This window comes from Oncorhynchus kisutch, linkage group LG27, assembly GCF_002021735.2.
Source record: "Oncorhynchus kisutch isolate 150728-3 linkage group LG27, Okis_V2, whole genome shotgun sequence".
Lineage (NCBI taxonomy): Eukaryota > Metazoa > Chordata > Actinopteri > Salmoniformes > Salmonidae > Oncorhynchus > Oncorhynchus kisutch.
In genome coordinates, this window is record NC_034200.2 from 6802894 (window position 1) to 6823103 (window position 20210).

The 20210-nt window shown below is 40.1% G+C and overlaps 1 protein-coding gene across 1 annotated transcript in view; it reads right to left on the reverse strand.

Annotated features, from left to right (window-relative positions):
• The window catches only part of prkci (protein kinase C, iota), a 67568-nt gene extending 49313 nt beyond the window's left edge, over positions 1 to 18255 (reverse strand). The window contains exon 1 of the mRNA XM_031806819.1: positions 17907 to 18255. Within this exon, the coding sequence (XP_031662679.1) occupies positions 17907 to 17989 (83 nt within the window). The 5' untranslated portion in view covers positions 17990 to 18255. The remainder of the gene's footprint in view (positions 1 to 17906) is intronic.
• Positions 18256 to 20210: the final 1955 nt, after the last annotated feature.

Sequence of the window (20210 nt, forward strand, 5' to 3'; positions counted from 1 at the left end):
TCTTGGAAGAGTCTAGGTTGTTCCAAACTACTTCCATTTAAGAATGATGGAGGCCACTGTGCCCTTGGAGACCTTCAATGCTGCAGAAATGTTTTGGTACCCTTCCCCAGATCTGTGCCTCGACACAAACCTGTCCCGGAGCTCTACCGACAATTCCCTCGACCTCATGGCTTGTTTTTTGCTCTGACATGCACTGTCAACTGTGCGACCTTATATAGACAGGTGTGTGCCTTTCCAAATCATTCCAAATCAATTGAATTTACCACTGCAATAAAGTTGTAGAAACCCGAGCTCAATTTCGAGTCTCATAGCAAAGGGTCTGAATACTTAAATTCTTAATTTTAATACCATCGCAAAAATGTCTAAAAAACTGTTTTCCCTGTCATTATGGGGTATTGTGTTGAGATGTTATGAAATTGATTAAAAAAATAACAAGGCTGTTACGTAACAAAATGTGGATAAAAGTCAAGGGGTCTGAAAACTTTCCGAATGCACTGTAGGTGCCAAGTCCAGGCATTCGTGTGGGTTTGAAAGTTAAAAAGTACTGGCTTACACCTTCATCAGGGTGTCCTTTTGCTTTCAATATATTACTGTGTGTTTTATTAAATTCTGTTGGCGGGTGAGCCCATAGTACTTTTAAAGAGAGCTGGGACGATAAACCGAAAATTACAGACAATGCCCTCTTACCCAAGCAATTTTGCTTACATCGGTGATTAGGCGACAAGGTTCCCGCAGACTTTTTGGTTCTAAAACCAATGGTCAACAAAAAACATGCTTCCTGCCATGAAGGTATCTGCCCTGTCTCGCTGCTGGCTCTCACTCCCGCTCCCTCCCCTTTGCACATGAAGGGAAAGAAATTCTGATTAGTGGAAGTCTACTGACAGTTGAGCAACATTTCAAAAGTATAATTGTGAGGAAGACAATTTTTAAAAACTACTTTTAGTAAATAAATAAATAAATAAAAAAGAGGATATGTGAGTTATGTGAATATAATGTCCCCCCCCCCCTCAATTGTCAATAGAATAAATAACACCACTTTACAAACGGAGTACATAATTGAGATGAGGAATGGAGCGGAGTGTGCCATTTGCAGTGAATAGGCCTACATCTAGTAGCCCGTGTCTCTCTACAAATGGAAAGTTTGTCAAATTGCATGGCCATCTAGCAACAATATCACATTTAGAGTTCGCAATCTAGCTAAGGTGTTTTGAGTTCCCACTTCCTTGGGTGGTAAATCTAGCATATAGCCTAGGCCAGGGTTGTCCAACTGGTGAGCTCATGTTTTACATTATTTTATTATTTGCCCCACCCCTCAACCCACCCAGGTTCACTAAGCCCCCCAAAAAGTATTGTTTGAGAATTAAGACTGTAAAAACACCAGGAAATCAGCTCCAAATGATTTAAAAAATATGTTCCCATGTATAATAGACATGATCGGATACAAAATGTAAGCAAGGATTGAAATTATTATGTTTCAGTCAAATATATATACGCTTGAGCTTCTTGCGAAGGATTTTCGTTAGCTGGTAATAACTGGCAATTGGCCGACAAAAAAAAGGAGTGATAAAATTGCCACTGACCAATTGTCCGCTAGAAGAACAAATCCCATTGCACAATAATGTTCTCTAGCCTATTCATTGATGGAAATACCAGTTGATGGAAATATATTTGACTGGTCATGTTAACCCGTCTAATTTGCATAATTTTCTGGAATGAAATTGGAGCATGTATACAGTATATACGTTGTGGATCTTATTTAGCACACTTTTTATGTAGCCTACTGGTTGTATGAATTTGGGATCTATCATCCCACAACTCTCAGATTCTGTTTGGAATAGGCAATTTCTCAACAAGCTGACCAATAGAATAGGTCAAATGTTTTACAAAGTAGGATAGTAGATTGACGTAGGCTAGTGATTTTGCTGTTTGTTACTAATCTTGATGGCTGAGGAAAAGTAAATGCGGACAGTTATTCAAAAATCTTCAAAGTGCACATGAGAATTCATTGTTGCATCCTCGACCTGCATGTTCTGTTAATATTAATTACCATAATCTTAAAACCTCTTAAATGTAAAGTCCCCATATTTGGAGACCCAATTGTAATCAATTCAGTCTGGTATGAGAACGGTAGCCCCTATCTGCAAAAGCAGGGTGTCTGCGGAAAGCTGAGTGTCTTGGCTATTGATCTGTGCCTTAAAATATTTGGTGTGACTTACTACCATATATGGGCAAACAAATGTATAAGGGCAGGCCGAGCCGATGACCTCATTTCAAGATGTCTGCTACCTACATTCCGGTTAGCGTTGTGAAGCATAAACAAAATGAACAAAGAATACGTTGATTCACACCAAAAGCCGGCACTCCACAGATCATGAGGAGATCTTATTTGTCTGCCTGTGACAATTATTGATCACCAGCCCCAGAGCCAAAATGTTTATTTTACACAACATTTTCACCAACAAAAAAAACATCTTACAAGGTAAGCTTCCATTTGGTCTGTGTTTGAGCTATGGCTACATGGGGATATGAAATAAAACCTTAGGTTGGTAGGAACAAATCTAGCCTATTGCCAATGGTATCTGATGACGTATGACAATGGCAACATCGAATGTCCACCGAGTGACGATATCTATGCGCATAAAGATATGAAGAAAACACTTGGATATGCCCTGTATGTCCCCCAACACCACCAATGTTTGAGAGAGGTTGTGGTGTTGTATACATTTCGCTTTTATAGTGAACAATAACTTGGGCACATCCAGTGTGCAAAACAGTGCAATTACAACATTCGGACACTTTGGAGAAGTGACAAGGACTTGAATGTACCCTGGATATCCCATAAAACCACCACAATGTTTGAGTGAGGTTGATATGGTAGAATTGTGTTTTATACTGAACTAATAGCATTTAGGGATTGCAAATATGTAATAGCACTGGCATTATCTAATTTACAGACATACGCCACTTTGGAGAAGTTAAGGGATACTTGGAAACATCATGACCACACCTGACACCCCTTACTGAAACATCTGCCCATTTCTAGCTATTAGGTGTATCAAGCTCATTTTTTACTGATATTATTCACGTTGTGGAAGCCATCTGATGGGTTTCCAGCTCTGGGCATCAATAATACACTTGCCACTTGGGCTCCCGAGTGCCGCAGCAGTCTAAGGCACTGCATCTTAGTGCAAGAAGCATCACTACAGTCCCTGGTTCGAATCCAGGCTGTATCACATCCGGCCGTTATTGGGAGTCCCATAGGGCGGCGCACAATTGGCCCAGTGTTGTCCAGGTTTGGCCGGGGTAGGCCGTCATTGTAAATAAGAATTTGTCTTTAACAGACTTGCCTAATAAAATTTTGAAAAAGGTTTGAAAAAATTAAAAAGATTACTTTCAAAATGTGCTTTATCTTGTGTATTCTCAAATCAAATGTTATTTGTCACATGCGCGGAATACAACAGAGAAATGGTTACTTACAAGCCCTTAACCAACAATGGCACGTAAGAAAAATAGATAAAAAGAAATAAAACCAATAATTCAAGAGCAGCAGTAAAATAACAATAGCAAGGCTATATACAGGGGTACAGGTACAGAGTCGATGTACGTGGGCACCAGTTAGTCGAGATAATTGAGGTAATATGTACATGTAGGTAGAGTTAAAGTGACTATCCATAGATAAACAGAATAGCAGCGGTGTAAAAGAGGGGGGGGGGGGGGGGCAACGCAAATAGTCTGGGTAGCCATTTTGGACCTAGACTTGGCGTTCCGGTACTGCTTGCCGTGCAGGTAGCAGAGAGGACAGCCCCGTCGATGAGAATGGGGGCGTGCTCAGTCCTCCTTTTCCTGTAGTTCACAATCATCAGTGTAACTCCCATCTATCTTCAGACCATTTCCCATTAATCTCCCAGATGTCTTCTTTCCAAATAAACAAAGTTTTGGCATGTCAGAACCATGTAATTACACATTAATAGCAGCACCTTTTGGTTATGTCTATTTTGGCAGAAATCTAAATGCAAAGTACCCAATGCATATGGGTCCAGTAAAATGTCCCACCACACCGGAAACTATTGCTGTCAATTTTCAGTCACAAATTATTTGAAGTTATTTTCCGCCCCCTCAACCATCTACAAATCTGAATATAGTTGATGATCCCTGGCCCAGGCAAATCATGCAGGCAATTTCATCTCTAAAGAACCAAATTGAAATATGATTATTCTGGATTCTATATTTTGTCATGTTGCACGTAAAAATATCCATCATGCATTCCCTGGAGATGTTAGATGAAATAGCTAACATTTCATGTCTTACTTGGGACTGAAACTCAAGTCTGTAGAGTCATCCTGCTAATGGAAAGTAAATGTGCATAATTTTTTTATATATTTTTTAATTATTATTGTTTAATTTATCATGAGAGCAAAATGGGTCAATTTATTGTGATAGGACTTTGTGTCCATAGCAACCAGCTCTACTTTCACATCACGTCAGTCAGGTAACGCAGGAGCTGAAGGTAGTAGAAGTAGGCCTACGTGAATACTGCATGCTTTTTATTCCACCTTTCTTTAACCAGGTAGGCCAGTTGAGAACAAGTTCTCATTTACAACACCGACCTGGCTACTGCCATGTCTGACAAAGAAAATGGAAGTGTACAACAGTGTGTGCAGATATATTTTTGTAAAAAAATTGAAATATTTGCCAGCACTGCACCTGAAATTGTTGTATATGCCTACATTACTTTGAAGTGCATTGGCTATTGTAGGTGAGCACCATTCTAGACTTGGAATGACAGAGGTTCAGAGCAGACAGAAAATTGACTGGTGTATGCCATCTCGTATTCCCACCCCTGCCCCTCTCTCGCTTCCTCCTTCATATTCTCACCTTCTGCCTCTTGATTCCTCTTCGTCACATTTTCACTCCTCTCGCTTCCTCCCCATCACCCTCTCCCTTGTTTGTGTTAATTAGTGACAGTACAGGAGGAGTGTTGACCCTCATTTTGGTAGCTACACTCCCAACTTTACAGGCCCACATGTCCTTCTAAGCACCATGGCTGATAGGAGCAGGAACATACAGACACCTGTTCTCTCTCAAATGACACCCCATTCATTCAGTACTGTTACTACACTAGCAGAGCCAGTATCAATTAGAGATCGACCCATTTTGATTTTGCAACGCCGATACCGATTATTGGAGGACCAAAAAAAAGCGGATACCGATTAATCAGACGATTTTTAAAAATGTATTTATAATAATGACAATTACAACAATACTGAATGAACACTTATTTTAACTTAATATAATACATCAATAAAATCATTTAGCCTCAAATAAATAATGAAACATGTTCATTTTGGTTTAAATAATGCAAAAACAAAGGGTTGGAGAAGAAAGTAAAAGTACAATATGTGCCTTGCTAAGTTCCTTGCTAAGAACATGAGAACATATGAAAGCTGATGGTTCCTTTTAACATGAGTCTTCAATATTCCTAGGTAAGACGTTTTAGGTTGTAGTTATTATAGGAATTATAGGACTCTCTCTCTCTCTCTATACCATTTGTATTTCATATACCTTTGACTATTGGATGTTCTTATAGGCACTTTAGTATTGCCAGTGTAACAGTATAGTTTCCGTCTCTCTCCTTGCTCCTACCTGGGCTCAAACCAGGAACACATGGACAACCCTCGAAGCAGCGTTACCCATGCAGAGCAAGGGGAAGAACCACTCCAAGTCTCAGAGCGAGTGACGTTTGAAAAGCTGTTAGCAAGCACCCCGCTAACTAGCTGGCCATTTCACATCAGTTACACCAGCATAATCTCGGGAGTTGATAGGCTTGAAGTCATAAACAGCGCAGTAGCTGCTGGCAAACGCACGAAAGTGCTGTTTGAATGAATGCTTACGAGCCTTCATGCAATATTAACTAAAAATGCCGGTTTAAAAATATATACTGTCGAAGTAGGTGCATCGATTATATGCAACGCAGGACATGCTAGATGAACTAGTAATATCATCAAGCATGTATAGTTAACTAGTGATTATGTTATCCTTTTTGGGATAGGGGGCAGCATTTTCACTTTTGGATGAATAGTGTGCCCAGAGTGAACTGCCTCCTACTCTGTCCCAGATGCGAATATATGCATATTATATAATTAGTATTGGATAGAAAACACTGACGTTTCTAAAACTGTTTGAATGATGTCTGTGAGTATAACAGAACTCATATGGCAGGCGAAAACCTGAGAAAAATCCAACCAGGAAGTGGGACATCTGAGGTTTGTAGTTTTTCAAAGCTTGACCAACTGAATGCACATTGAGATATGGATGAGGTTGCACTTCCCATGGCTTCCACTAGATGTCAACCGTCTTTAAAAACTGGTTTGAGGATTCTACTATAAAGGAGGGGCTCATACGATCTCTTTGAGTCTTTCCCGACAGAGTTACCTCTCGTTCCAGTGCTTTTCTGAAGACAAAGGGATTCTCCGGTTGGAACATTACTGATGCTTTATGTTAAAAACATCCTAACGATTGATTCCATACATCACTTGACATGTTTCTAAAGGACTGTAACAGAACTTTGAGTTTTTGTCTGGACAAAATGCTTGCGCCTCATGAAGATGGATTACTGGGCTGAACAAACTAACAAGTGGCTAATATGCACATTATCAAACAAAACATACATGTATTGTGTAACATGATGTCCTATGAGTGCCATCTGATGAAGATCATCAAAGGTTAGTGATTATTTTTATCTATATTTCTGCTTTTTGTGACTCCTATCTTTGGCTGGAAAAATGGCTGTGTTTTTTCGATTTGGCTATGACCTAACAATCACATGTTGTGCTTTAGCTGTAAAGCATTTTTTTAAATTGGACACGGTGGGTAGATTAACAAGATATTTTTCCATTTCGGGCGCGGCCTTTTCAGTGGAATGTTGGCGAGAACCCGTGCGCTAGCAAGGTTAAGATTGATTGTTTTTTATAAGATAAGTTTAATGTTAGCTAGCAACTTACCTTGGGTTCTTGCTGCCATCGTGTAACAGGTAGTCAGCCTGTCACGCAGGCTCCTCGTGGAGTGCAATGTAAGGCAGGTGGTTAGAGCGTTGGACTAGTTAACCGGAAGATGGCAAAAATAAATCCCCGAGCTGCGAATCCCTGAACCGGAACATTGCAAAAACAAATCCCCGAATCCCGAGCTGCCAGGTAAAAATCTGTCATTCTGCCCCTGAATAAGGCAGTTAACCCACCAATCCTCAGCCGTCATTGAAAATAAGAATGTGTTCTTAACTGACTTCCCTAGTTAAATAAAGGTGTAAAAAAAAAATATATACATATATATATACACACACAGATTACCGATTGTTATGAAAACTTGAAATCGGCCCTAATTAAATCGGCCATTCCGATTAATCAGTTGACCTCGAGTATCAATGCCAGTACACTGCTCCATTACGTACCATCCAGCTAGGTAACTGGGCCTGTGCCATTGCTCTTCATTAAAGTGGAACTGACAGCGTTTTAGCAACATGAAATCTTATTCAAATCTGTTCATATACACCCGCAGGAAGAATATTACAAAAATAACATTCAATTGTGACCCAAAATGGCCATTGTTGTATTAGAAAAAAGTATGGTCCTTTATACAAAATGTCCACTTATGTCCAAAGGATGCTGTATAGCATTTTAAGACATTAAAACAAAATATCATTTTTCCAGTCTTTGCTGCTATGCTAGCAGATGTGCATAATATGCTGTGACACTAATCAAAAAGTATTTTATAACTCCAAATAACAAAAACTTAGCTATAGGTTTGTTGTAACACTTAAACTTAAAACATGTTTTTCATTTTTTTTTTTGCACTGCATGGATCAACGCTGCGGTTGAATGCAGCATTGCTGTATGGTGCACCAGCCTAGGCTACTGTTCAAATGTTGCTGTAACAGGCCTACAAGTTTGCATGGTGTTTTGTTGCAGGTTGTGTTTTGGTTATTCATTGTCAATCTTTAAAACCGAAGCTGTACTGCAACATTTTAGAAGCCTAGCTTGGACTAAACAGGACACACGAAAGCAGCGCAATTGAAGTTTAATTCTCCAATGAGAGCACATCAGGCTGAATATTCATAATGTAGATGACTCAACAGTTTATACTTGTCTGTGTCCTATTCAGCCCACGGACCTTGTGGGACCGTGCGCTAGCCTATTAGCCACATTATGACTGGCTTGTAATTATTGCCCTTGCTAGTTTGATTGCATTGGCATTCCCAGCCTTAGTTACAGTCGTCCATTTTTGTTCAAAATATTGAGTCATTGAAACTGAAACAGTGCATACCGAATGGGTGGAGGCAGCAAACAATGTACCAGGCCAGCTGTTATTTACAATCTTACAGCAATATTTTTGGACCTATCAAGACATATATTGGTGAATTATATTAATCATGCATTAGACTGCATCCATCTAGTCTGCCAACAATGACTGGAATTTGTCAAATAGAACCCATTTCTAAAGCCTTTTATAAAATTGGTTTTATGTTATATTTGACTGTTCTATATCTGCAACGCTGTCAGTTCCACTTTAAACACCTAGCTACTACACTGTGGTTAAAGTTTACCCAGCCAGCAGCAGCACTAACAAAAGAAACTGTTGTTACTCCCCTACACAGAGCAGGTCTGCAGGCAGTAGCGCTAAAGCCTCACAGAAAACAAATGGATATTGACATGGATGAACAGTAAAAAACAACCTCGAAACCCAAATGAAACTGTCAACCTACCTTGGAGCTGTGACTGTGCTGTGGGGATAGCTACATTACAGTGAGAAACACAGATGAATTGTGTAATAGTTGCTCATCATTGATGAGTAACAGAAGAAATGCCATTCTATGATACCACTCCATTCTTGTGCAAAAGGAAGTTGGTAGAGGCCTACTACTGTTGCCTTGTAACAGTCGGTCCAACTGAGCTGTATGGACAAAATAAGACTATACTAGGCTGGACAATAGAACGAGTCAAAATTCACCCAAGGCTGAAAAATGGCAAAAGAACTTTGGATAAGCTGGAACACCAGCTGGCCATAGCAAATTAATTGAATCAAATGTTCACAGAGCCTCTTCTGACTGGAGTGGTGAATTCCACTTTGAATTCCATTTAATCTAAATGGCACAACAAAAATGTATCCGTTTTTATTTTACCACTACAATCTGTTCATAGGACAATACTTTCTACACAAGTTATTTTTCAGTTAACATCCACACCTCGATGTTGCCAAGTGTGCTTATGTCAGAATAACGAGGAAGTAGGAAAAGTAAATGGCAACTTCAGACTATTTCTTGTCTAGCGATCCATGACAGCAGAGTACGCTGCCCAACCTTACGTTATTAGAAAGAGATTATACTGATTATTTAAAAAATCTAAATACACACATTGCGAGATATTTGGAGGAATATACGAGCATGCCTCTACATAGCAAAACAATGGGGGGAGCTCAGTGTTCCAAAGGCAAAAGGTATTCCGGGGATAGCGTTTGATGACAACGGAGTACGCTGCCCAGCCTTACATAATAAGATAATAAGATTCTCATGGTTACGAGATATTTGGGGAAATAGACAGACATACCTATATTTCCCATGTAGGAAACAATGGGACGACCTCAGAGTTCCATGGGTCATTTTTTGTTGTTATTGACGTTTTAACTACCAGCTATTGGTTTAGCGTGGGCAGGTCTCACTGCCAACAATAGCAAAAGCAGGCATTGTAACTGGGAATAGAACATTCTGAAAGTGAGTTGGTACCACGGTGCTCAATACAACTAATAGGAGCTGGCAGGGTGAAAAATGCCCTAAAATAAGGCCTGTTTTTTCACATTACTTCAAAACTACAGCAAGCAGCATAGAGTAATATTATCAAACTGGGCTTTAAGGCGGATGTAATGAATTCGTTATTATCTATTGTTCAAAATGTTGTGTCCAGCGTACACTGAGTGTAGAAAACTTTAGGAACACCCTCCTAATATTGAGCTTCACTGCCTCCTTTTGCCCTCAATTCATTGGGGCATGGACTCTACAAGGTGTCGAAAGCATTCCACAGGGATGCTGCCCCATGTTGACTCCAATGCTTCTTACAGTTGTGTCAAGTTGACTGGAAGTCCTTCGGGTGGTAGACCATTCTTTTTTATTTTATTTTTTATTTCAATGAATTTTACCCCTTTTTCTCCCCAATTTCATTGTATCCAATTGTTTAGTAGCTACTATCTTGTCTCATCGCTACAACTCCCGTACGGGCTCGGGAGAGATGAAGGTTGAAAGTCATGCGTCCTCCGATACACAACCCAACCAAGCCACACTGCTTCTTAACACAGCGCAATCCAACCCGGAAACCAGCCGCACCAATGTGTCAGAGGGAACACCGTGCACCTGGCAACCTTGGTTAGCGCGGTCCGCCACAGGAGTAGATGGTGCGCGATGAGACAAGGATCTCCCTGCCGGCCAAACCCTCCATAAACCGGACGACGCTAGGCCAATTGTGCGTCGCCCCACGGACCTCCCGGTCGTGTCCGGTTACGACAGAGCCTGGGCGCGAACCCAGTCTCTGGTGGCACAACTTGCGCTGCAGTACAGCGCTCTTAACCTCTAGTGGTCGAGCAATTCCGTATCCGGGAGCGTAATCATAGCCTCAAGCTCATTACCATAACGCAACGTTTCCTATTCATGAAAATCGCAAATGAAATGAAATATATTGAAACACAGCTTAGCCTTTTGTTAACAACACTGTCATCTCAGATTTTCAAAATATGCTTTTCAACCAAAGCTACACAAGCATTTGTGTAAGAGTATTGATAGCCTAGCATAGCATAAAGCCTAGCATTCAGCAGGCAACATTTTCACAAAAACAAGAAAAGCATTCAAATAAAATAATTTACCTTTGAAGAACTTCGGATGTTTTCAATGACGAGACTCTTAGTTAGATAGCAAATGTTCATTTCTTCCCCAAAATATTATTTGTGTAGATGAAATAGCTCCGTTTTGTTCATTACGTTTGGCTAAGAAAAATACCGGAAAATGCAGTCACTTACAACGCCAAACTTTTTCCCAAATTAGCTCCATAATATCGACAGAAACATGGCAAACGTTGTTTAGAATCAAGCCTCAAGGTGTTTTTCACATATCTATTCGATAATCTATCAGTGGTGGCAGTTGGCTTGTCATCAGAAGCAAACGGAAAAATACTGCAGCTGGAGATTGCGCAATAATTGCAACGGAGGACACCAAGCGACCACCTGGTAGATGTAGTCTCTTATGGTCAATCTTCCAATGATATGCCTACAAATACGTCACAATGCTGCAGACGCCTTGGGGGAAACGTAAGCTGACTCCTAGCTCCTCCACAGCCATATAAGGAGTCATTGCCATGAGGCGGTTTCAAAAAATGCGGCACTTCCTGATTGGATTTTTATCTGGGTTTTTTCTGTAACATCAGTTCTGTGGCACTCACAGACAATATCTTTGCAGTTTTGGAAACGTCAGAGTGTTTTCTTTCCAAAGCTGTCAATTATATGCATAGTCAAGCATCTTTTCGTGACAAAATATCTTGTTTAAAACGGGAACATTTTTCATCCAAAAATTAAAATAGCGCCACCTATATCCAAGAAGTTAAGAACACATTCTTATTTTCAATGACTGCCTAGGAACGGTGGGTTAACTGCCTTGTTCAGGGGCAGAACGACAGATTTTCACCTTGTCAGCTCGGGGGATCCAAACTTGCAACCTTACAGTTAACTCATCCAACGCAATAACGACCTGCCTCTCTCTCGTTGCACTCCACAAGGAGACTGCCTGTTGCGCGAATGCAGTAAGCCAAGGTAAGTTGCTAGCTAGCATTAAACTTTTTATAAGATATCAATCATAAACACTAGTTAACCACACATGGTTGATGATATTACTAGATATTATCTAGCTTGTCCTGCGTTGCATATAATCTGACTGAGCATACAAGTATCTAAGTATCTGAGCGGTAGTAGGCAGAAGCAGGCGCGTAAACATTCATTCAAACTGCAATTTTGTGTGTTTTGCCAGCAGCTCTTCGTTGTGCATCAAGCATTGCGCTGTTTATGACTTCAAGCCTATCAACTCCCGAGATGAGGCTGGTGTAACCGAAGTGAAATGGCTAGCTATTAGCGCGCCCTAATAGCTTTTCAAACGTCACTAGCTCTGAGCCTTCTAGTAGTTGTTCCCCTTGCTCTGCATGGGTAACGCTGCTTCGATGGTGGCTGTTGTCGTTGCGTTGCTGGTTCGAGCCCAGGGAGGAGCGAGGAGAGGAGCGGAAGCTATACTGTTACACTGGCAATACTAAAGTGCCTATAAGAACATCCAATAGTCAAAGGTTAATGAAATACAAATGGTATAGAGGGAAATAGTCCTATAATAATAACTACAACCTAAAACTTATTACCTAGGAATATTGAAGACTCATGTTTAAAGGAACCACCAGCTTTCATATGTTCTCATGTTCTGAGCAAGGAACTGTATTGTTAGCTTTCTCACATATTGCAGTTTTACTTTCTTCTCCAACACTTAGTTTTTGCATTATTTAAACCAAATTGAACATGTTTCATTATTTATTTGAGGCCAAATTTATTTTATTGATGTATTATATTAATTTAAAATAAGTGTTTATTCAGTATTGTTGTAATTGTCATTATTACAAATACTTTTTATTTTTAAAATTGGCCAATTTAATCGGTATCGGCTTTTTTCGTCCTCCAATAATCGGTATCGGCATTGAAAAATCATAATCGGTCGACCTCTAGTCACGAGTCACGTGACCCATTTATACATCTGTTTCAGTACAGCACTACAGAGGGGGAGAGGGCAACCTCCACTGGACTAGTGTCAATGTATGGAATCACTTGGGAGTTTCTGGAATTTGGGTAAACCTCTCCTTTAACATTCACACTATTAACCATTCTGTATCCCCCTCTCAGACCTGCCAATCTGCATGCATTTTGCGTACCATGCACGCAATTTGAGGTCGAATAGGTTTCTAGTTGGAGGGCTGCGTGAGACCTGCAGGTCCCAATTGTGGGTTCGATTACAGGTTTAAAATGGACAATTGAACATTTGGTACCTGGACAGTACACAAGTTGATTGGTTTGGTCTTTTGACACTACCAACACATGTGTTCTGATTAAATATACACAGAGTGTAAAAAAACATGAAAAACAGTGGATATTTCCATGACAGAGTGACCAGGTGAACGCTATGATCCCTCATTGATGTCACTTGTTAAACCCACTCCAATCAGTGTAGATGAAGGGGAGACGACAGGTAAAAAAAATATTTTAAGCCTTGAAACATGGATTGTGTGTGCCAACTCAATACAAGGAAGGTGTTTCTAATGTTTGGTATACTCCGTCTACATGAATGTCACTCTCTTTATGGTGATATGTATCCTAAATAGGTACACAAAAAAGGTAGAAATATGCGATATCCTCCTTTGCATATTTGAATATTTTCTATACACTTTCTATACACTTTTTTTAACGAGCTCCACCAAAAAGTGTTAAATTAAAATATATTTTATATGAGATTCTTTAAAGTAGCCACCCTTTTCCTTGATGATAGCTTGTTGACCGCTTTCTTGGCATTCTCTCAACCAGCTTCATGAGGTAGTCACCTGGAATGTAATTCAATTAACAGGTGTGCCTTCTTAAAAAGTTCAGTTATGGAATTTCTTTCCTTCTTATTGTGTTTGAGCAAATCAGTTGTGTTGTGACAAGGTTGGGGTGGGATACAGAAGATAGCCCTATTTGGTAAAAGACCCAAATCCATATTATGGCAAGAACAGCTCAAATAAGAAAAGAGAAATGACAGTCCATTATTTTAAGAAATGAAGTGCAGTCAATCCAGAAAATGTCAATAACATTTTTTGGAATGAGATGCTCTCCCTCTACTGTGTGTGCATCTTGCTAGCCATTACTCAAATGGTGAGGGGCTGAAACTCATTGGCTGGAACTCAAATTGCAAGGGGGCTAGCCCACATGGGGGAAAATGCAGGATAAAATGGCACATTCAAAGGGATTTTGTGGCTAATTGCTTATGCATGTATGTATGAACTCCACATTGACACATCCAGCCCCTAGGCATGAGGTTTAAAGAAAAAACGTCCTAGTCGCCAAAGTTCAGGAACGTTTACACTCGTGGGAATTGGCCTATATGGATAGGGCTAAATTGAAATGTTTACTACATTAGATATGTGAAAATAATGGTCGTAATAGAAAGGACAAAACAGTTCAAGACTGAATCCAAACATTACACTTGATTTTATGTGCATTTTCGTGCCGCATTTGTTGATAACAAAATCTGACAATAGTCAGAATACATTCAGTGACATAAGAATATTCCTGGAAAACGCTTGGTAGGTGCACCATAAAACAAAATTATCAAGGGTTTGTGTGAGAGGACTAACTGGTGTCTCCATGTGGCCACACGCCTCTCCAAAGTGTGCTCAGTTCCTAAGTAATTGCCATGCACTTCAATAATACTGACCAAAATTATAAATTCAACATATAAAGTGTTGGTCCCATGTTTCCATGAGATATAATAAAAGAGCCCAGAAATGTTGCATACGCACAAAAAGCTTATTTCTCTCAAATGCTGTCCACAAATTTGTTTACATCCCTGTTAGTAAGCATTTCTAAATTGCCAAGATAATCCATCCACCTGACAGGTATGGCAAATCAAGAAGCTGATTAAATGGCACGATCATTACACAGGTGCACCTTGTGCTGGGGACAATAAAAGGCCACTAAAATGTGCAGTTGTCACACAACAATGTCACAGATGTTTCAAGTTGAGGGAGCGTGCAGTTGGCATGCTTGGCTGCAAGAATGTCCACCAGAGCTGTTGCCAGAGAATTGAACGTTAATTTCTCTATCATAAACCACCTCCAATGTTGTTTTAGAGAATTTGTCAGTACGTCTAACCAGCCTCACCACCACAGACCATGTGTAACCACACCACCCCAGGATCTCCACATTCGGCTTCTTCACCTGCGGGATTGTCTGAGGACAGCTGTAAAACATTTTGACCAATCAATAAAACGTTTTCAGCGTAAACTTAAAAACGACTAAATTCATATATAAAGTATATAGAAAAGATAATGAAACAATATATTTTTAAATAAGATCTTTGAGAAGAAGAAAAAGAAATAGACGGCCAAGTATAATCAAGAAATCCCCCCAAAAACATGACATGGGGGGGCCCCCATTGATTTAGTTATAATGTTTGAGTCATTCAGACAGCATAAGAACATGGCATAAGCCATGGCAAAATGTGTTGAATTGCAGGAAACCAGCTTTAAACTATAAAAATGTACTCATCACCATGGAAAAATGTGTAGAATTGTGTAAAATCACCCCCTCCCCCAACTTTGCCACCGCTGCTGAAAGAAATCCTAGGGGAAACACTGCAGTGCTATGTTGTTCATTGCTCATGCGTCATAATGTTTACTTTACAAAGAGGAAGTTGATAGCAGCTGATGGTGGTGACATTGAAACTCCTGAGACAAATGTATGTTACGTTAAAACTAAGACAGCAGACAGGCTTACAAATGGGCCTAGAGATAGAACAATATTTACAAGTGTAAGCCTTAAAACCAGAAACTTGAGTGATGACTATGAACATTCCACTGTCAGTCAGGTGACTTAAAATAATTGGAAACAGGTTGCTGTATCATTACTCAAATGTGCTATATAAATGAATAGTTACTAAGCTTTTTGTATCATCATTGCATCCAGTATCTGTTACCAGCCGCCATGCCTCTATTCTAACCACTACTCCCTCTATTCTAACCACTACTCCCTCTATTCTAACCACTACTCCCTCTATTCTAACCACTACTCCCTCTATTCTAACCACTACTCCCTCTATTCTAACCACTACTCCCTCTATTCTAACCACTACTCCCTCTTTTCTAACCACTACTCCCTCTTTTCTAACCACTACTCCCTCTTTTCTAACCACTACTCCCTCTTTTCTAACCACTACTCCCTCTTTTCTAACCACTACTCCCTCTTTTCTAACCACTACTCCCTCTTTTCTAACCACTACTCCCTCTTTTCTAACCACTACTCCCTCTTTTCTAACCACTACTCCCTCTTTTCTAACCACTACTCCCTCTTTTCTAACCACTACTCCCTCTTTTCTAACCACTACTCCCTCTTTTCTAACCACTACTCCCTCTTTTCTAACCACTACTCCCTCTATGTGTCAATAAAGAGTAATGACAGTGACAAACAGAGACTGCCACAGCCTGACACCACATGTCACCAGACCAGACCCTGCCTATTGCTGGCCTTGACTGGAAAGCTGGCTGACAGCAGTGTGGGTCTGTGTGAATGAAACTATGAAAGTGAACGGCGCTAGAAGGCAGTTCTCGCTACCGCCATCTCTCTTCTGTCAAACTGCCCATTATTATAGGACAGTATAAAAGCTTGATGATTAGTTGATTATTTGAGTATTTCAGTCAGCTGTGTAGGGCAAAAAAGTAATTGTGCACCCCTTGGCATCCAGAGTACGGGAAACTCTGGCACACTGTGCAGTCAAAGCAGAGCCATGTATACATTATATGACTCTGATACAAAGTGCAGCAGACATAAAGGAGCAGGCTTGACGGTTAGAATCATAAATGACATTCAGATGAGAGCCAATTAGTGTATGATGTAGGCCTAGCCTGGATCCAATTGAATTGTTCTGTTTTAATCTGATTGGATGTAGGCTAACAGAGATGAGCTATTCCACAAAAATTCCCTTTACCCCATCCTTCGGAAATGTACATGTACAACCGCCAATACTGATTTAAGGCCTGCCTAGCTGGCTTGATGAAGTGTGACCCAACACTGTACTTGACCAACCAATGAAATGTTTCATCCCAGATTCCCCACATACTTGACCTTCCAAGGCATTGATCTCAGAAATATTTTGGATGCTTTTGTCTCCATATTTTTTTTTTAAAGTATCCAGGGACAATAGAGTGCTTGCAGGGCGGTAATTAGAGTGAGTGGGAAATACAACAGGTCTGGCAGAAGTTACTGGTAATACACGTTTGGCCAGTCTCTCTTTTGGGAAAAACAACAATCACAGACTCCATCACAAAGCAAGAAGTGTCATGGCAACACCTGTGTGTGACAAATGATTTCCATCTCTGAATACAATTACTAGGTCCACTATTCACTGACTATAAATAACTAGCTTACATCCCAAATAATGGCATAATCATGTCATGAACATTAAGTGTCTGTAATTGTTGTAAACTCTCACCTATCTATGTCAAAGATAAGAAAACAAAACCGTGATTACATCCAATGTGAGCCTCACATAATAATAATGTCACAGGATGTTGTAAAGTTTGCTTTACATCAATTATTGTAATAGTGTAATTTGAGCTGTGACAACAATAACTCACCAGGTTCAGTACAGTACGGCTATATGAGGACACATGATGAGTATCAAACATCCAGCTAGCATAATCAAAAACATCAGCTAACTGGTTTGAAGTTACCATTTAGCTAGCTAGTGAACTAGTACATTCAATGTAGCTTAGTTATGTCTCAGAACCTGTAGCTAGCTACCAAGCCATAAACAATGGAAGAAACTTCACTTACTAAAAATAGATTGATATTGGGAACATGCATGCTAACTAATACTGGCCAACATTAAGTAGCTAGGTAACGTTAAGTTAGCAACAGCTAACTAACCACATTTCTGGACAGTTTCACTTGTCTGTCAAGTTTATAACGTTAACTAGCGAGCTAACTTAGCTAAAAAGCTAACTGTCTGGCTAATAAAGCCTAGCCCAAGTTCCTAACGAGTCAAATAACGAAGTGCTTTATTCCAACACAAATCACACAAACCCTAACCGTCTACTTACCCTTTGTAATAAGCTTTTACCCGGACTTGGTGAGGGTTTTCGCCGGGGTGAGACATGGTGCTGTCCCGCAACGTCGGCATCATAAGCCCTCGGAATCGGAACTCCACACGCCAAAGATGTTTTCCTTCTGGCTGCGACAAATTTAGCTGTGTACCACGCCGAAAACAATCTCCTCTGTAACTTGCCTCGATAGATACAACAATTAGATAGCTGACTTGCTATGGAAAATAACTATTTGAGTCTTGTTAATTTGACAAAATCCAGACAAAGTAGTGTACAACTTCAGAAGTCCGCCAAACAACACTCCCTACTGCAAAAAGGCCTCACGACGGACGAATCCATTAGCGGAATGTAGGAGGGGCCAAACAATATTTGAATCAACAAACTGAACAAGAAGATACACTGATCGTAGATAATATTTGGTAAATGAAACATATTTAAGGCGAATCATATGAATATCATATATTGTAATGATAGACAAAGAGTACGTTTTATTTTTAACACAGTACTGTAAATGTGAATGTGTTCATGATCCCTATTGTACCAAATTAAATGCAAGGGCGTTTGTGTTGTCCATGGGAACATTTGTATATGGCCATTTATACATATAATATATTTTCTATGAAAATATAATGTGGTAGTTGGAAATATAGTTATTGAAATAAAATTCATATTTTTTACAAATGGATCGCTTTGGCTGCCTTTCTCATATAAAACTACTTTACAGTCATAGAACGACTACCGACAAGTAGCACTCACATCTGTAGCCATGAAGTGCTTCAAAGGCTGGTCATGGCTCACATCAACATCATTATCCCAGAAACCCTAGACCCGCTCCAATTGTCATACCGCCCCAACAGATCCACAGATGATGCAATCTCTATCGCACTCCACACTGCCCTTTCCCACCTGGACAAAAAGTACACCTATCTGAGAATGCTATTTATTGACTACAGCTCAGTTTTCAACACAATAGTGCCCTCAAAGCTCATCAATAACCTAAGGACTGCCACGCTGATCCTCAACACAGGGGCCCCTCAGGGGTGCGTGCTCAGTCCACTCATGTACTCCCTGTTCACTCATGACTGCACGGCCAGGCACGACCCCAACACCATCATTATGTTTGCCGATGACACAACAGTCTTTAGGGAAGAGGTCAGAGACATGGCCGTGTGGTGCCAGGACAACAACGTGATGAAGACAAAGGAGATGATTATGGACTACAGGAAAAAGAGAACCGTTCTCATCAACGGGGCTGCAGTGGAGCAGGTTGAGAGCTTCAAGTTCCCTGGTGTCCACATCACCAACAAACTAACGTGGTCCAAGCACACCAAGACAGTCGTGAAGAGGGCACGACTAAACCTATTCCCTCTCAGGAGACTGAAAAGATTTGGCATGGCTCCTAAAATCCTCAAAAGGTTCTACAGCTGCACCATCGAGAGCACATGGTATGCATGGTACCACCCTGTATATAGTCTCGCTGTTGTTATTTTACTGCTGCTCTTTAATTACTTGTTACTTTTATTTCTTATTCTTATCCGTATTTTCTTTAAACTGCATTGTTGGTTAGGGGCTCGTAAGTAAGCATTTCACTGTAAGGGCTACACCTGTTGTATTCGGTGCATGTAACTAATAACCTTTGATTTGAGAAACAACACATGAGCATGACACATACCAGCATTTCTCTGTCTGATCAACATAGCCTAATCATGATTTATGTATGGTAATTATATATGTAAAAACATATTTGCCCCGATCTGCACCTATCCAGTGTCTGTGACAATAAAACACACACACACACACACACAAAAAAATCCTTTAAAGATCTATAGATATGATGGCCCCCAAGCGATGTTCCTGGATCCTGGTCACTAGAGTAGGCTATTTGTCTTAGTCATAAAGTATTCTTAGCAAAAGTGTCATATATTTTAATGAAGTTTGTTTAATAAGTCCCGAGCTGTATTAATTGCATGTGTTTAGGACTACTTTACATTTCAACTGACCCCAGCTTTTCCTCAGTCCTCAGCATATATATATGGGGTCTCTTTTCCCGAGTCCTGTGACCCCCTAGTGGTGATAGTATTACAGTATCTACTGCCAGTAAAATAATTGCTATGTAGGTATAGGACCCGACTCCACAATGCTACCTTTATAATGCGTTTCGTGACACAGCCTGAACTTGACTTGATATTTGTTGTTTGTTGCATGTTGAGTAAATCCTTGACTGAGTCTTGAAAATGAGAAATTAGCTTTATAAAAATAAATGTTCACACTAACCCCTCTTGCTCTACTGTATAAGGTCCT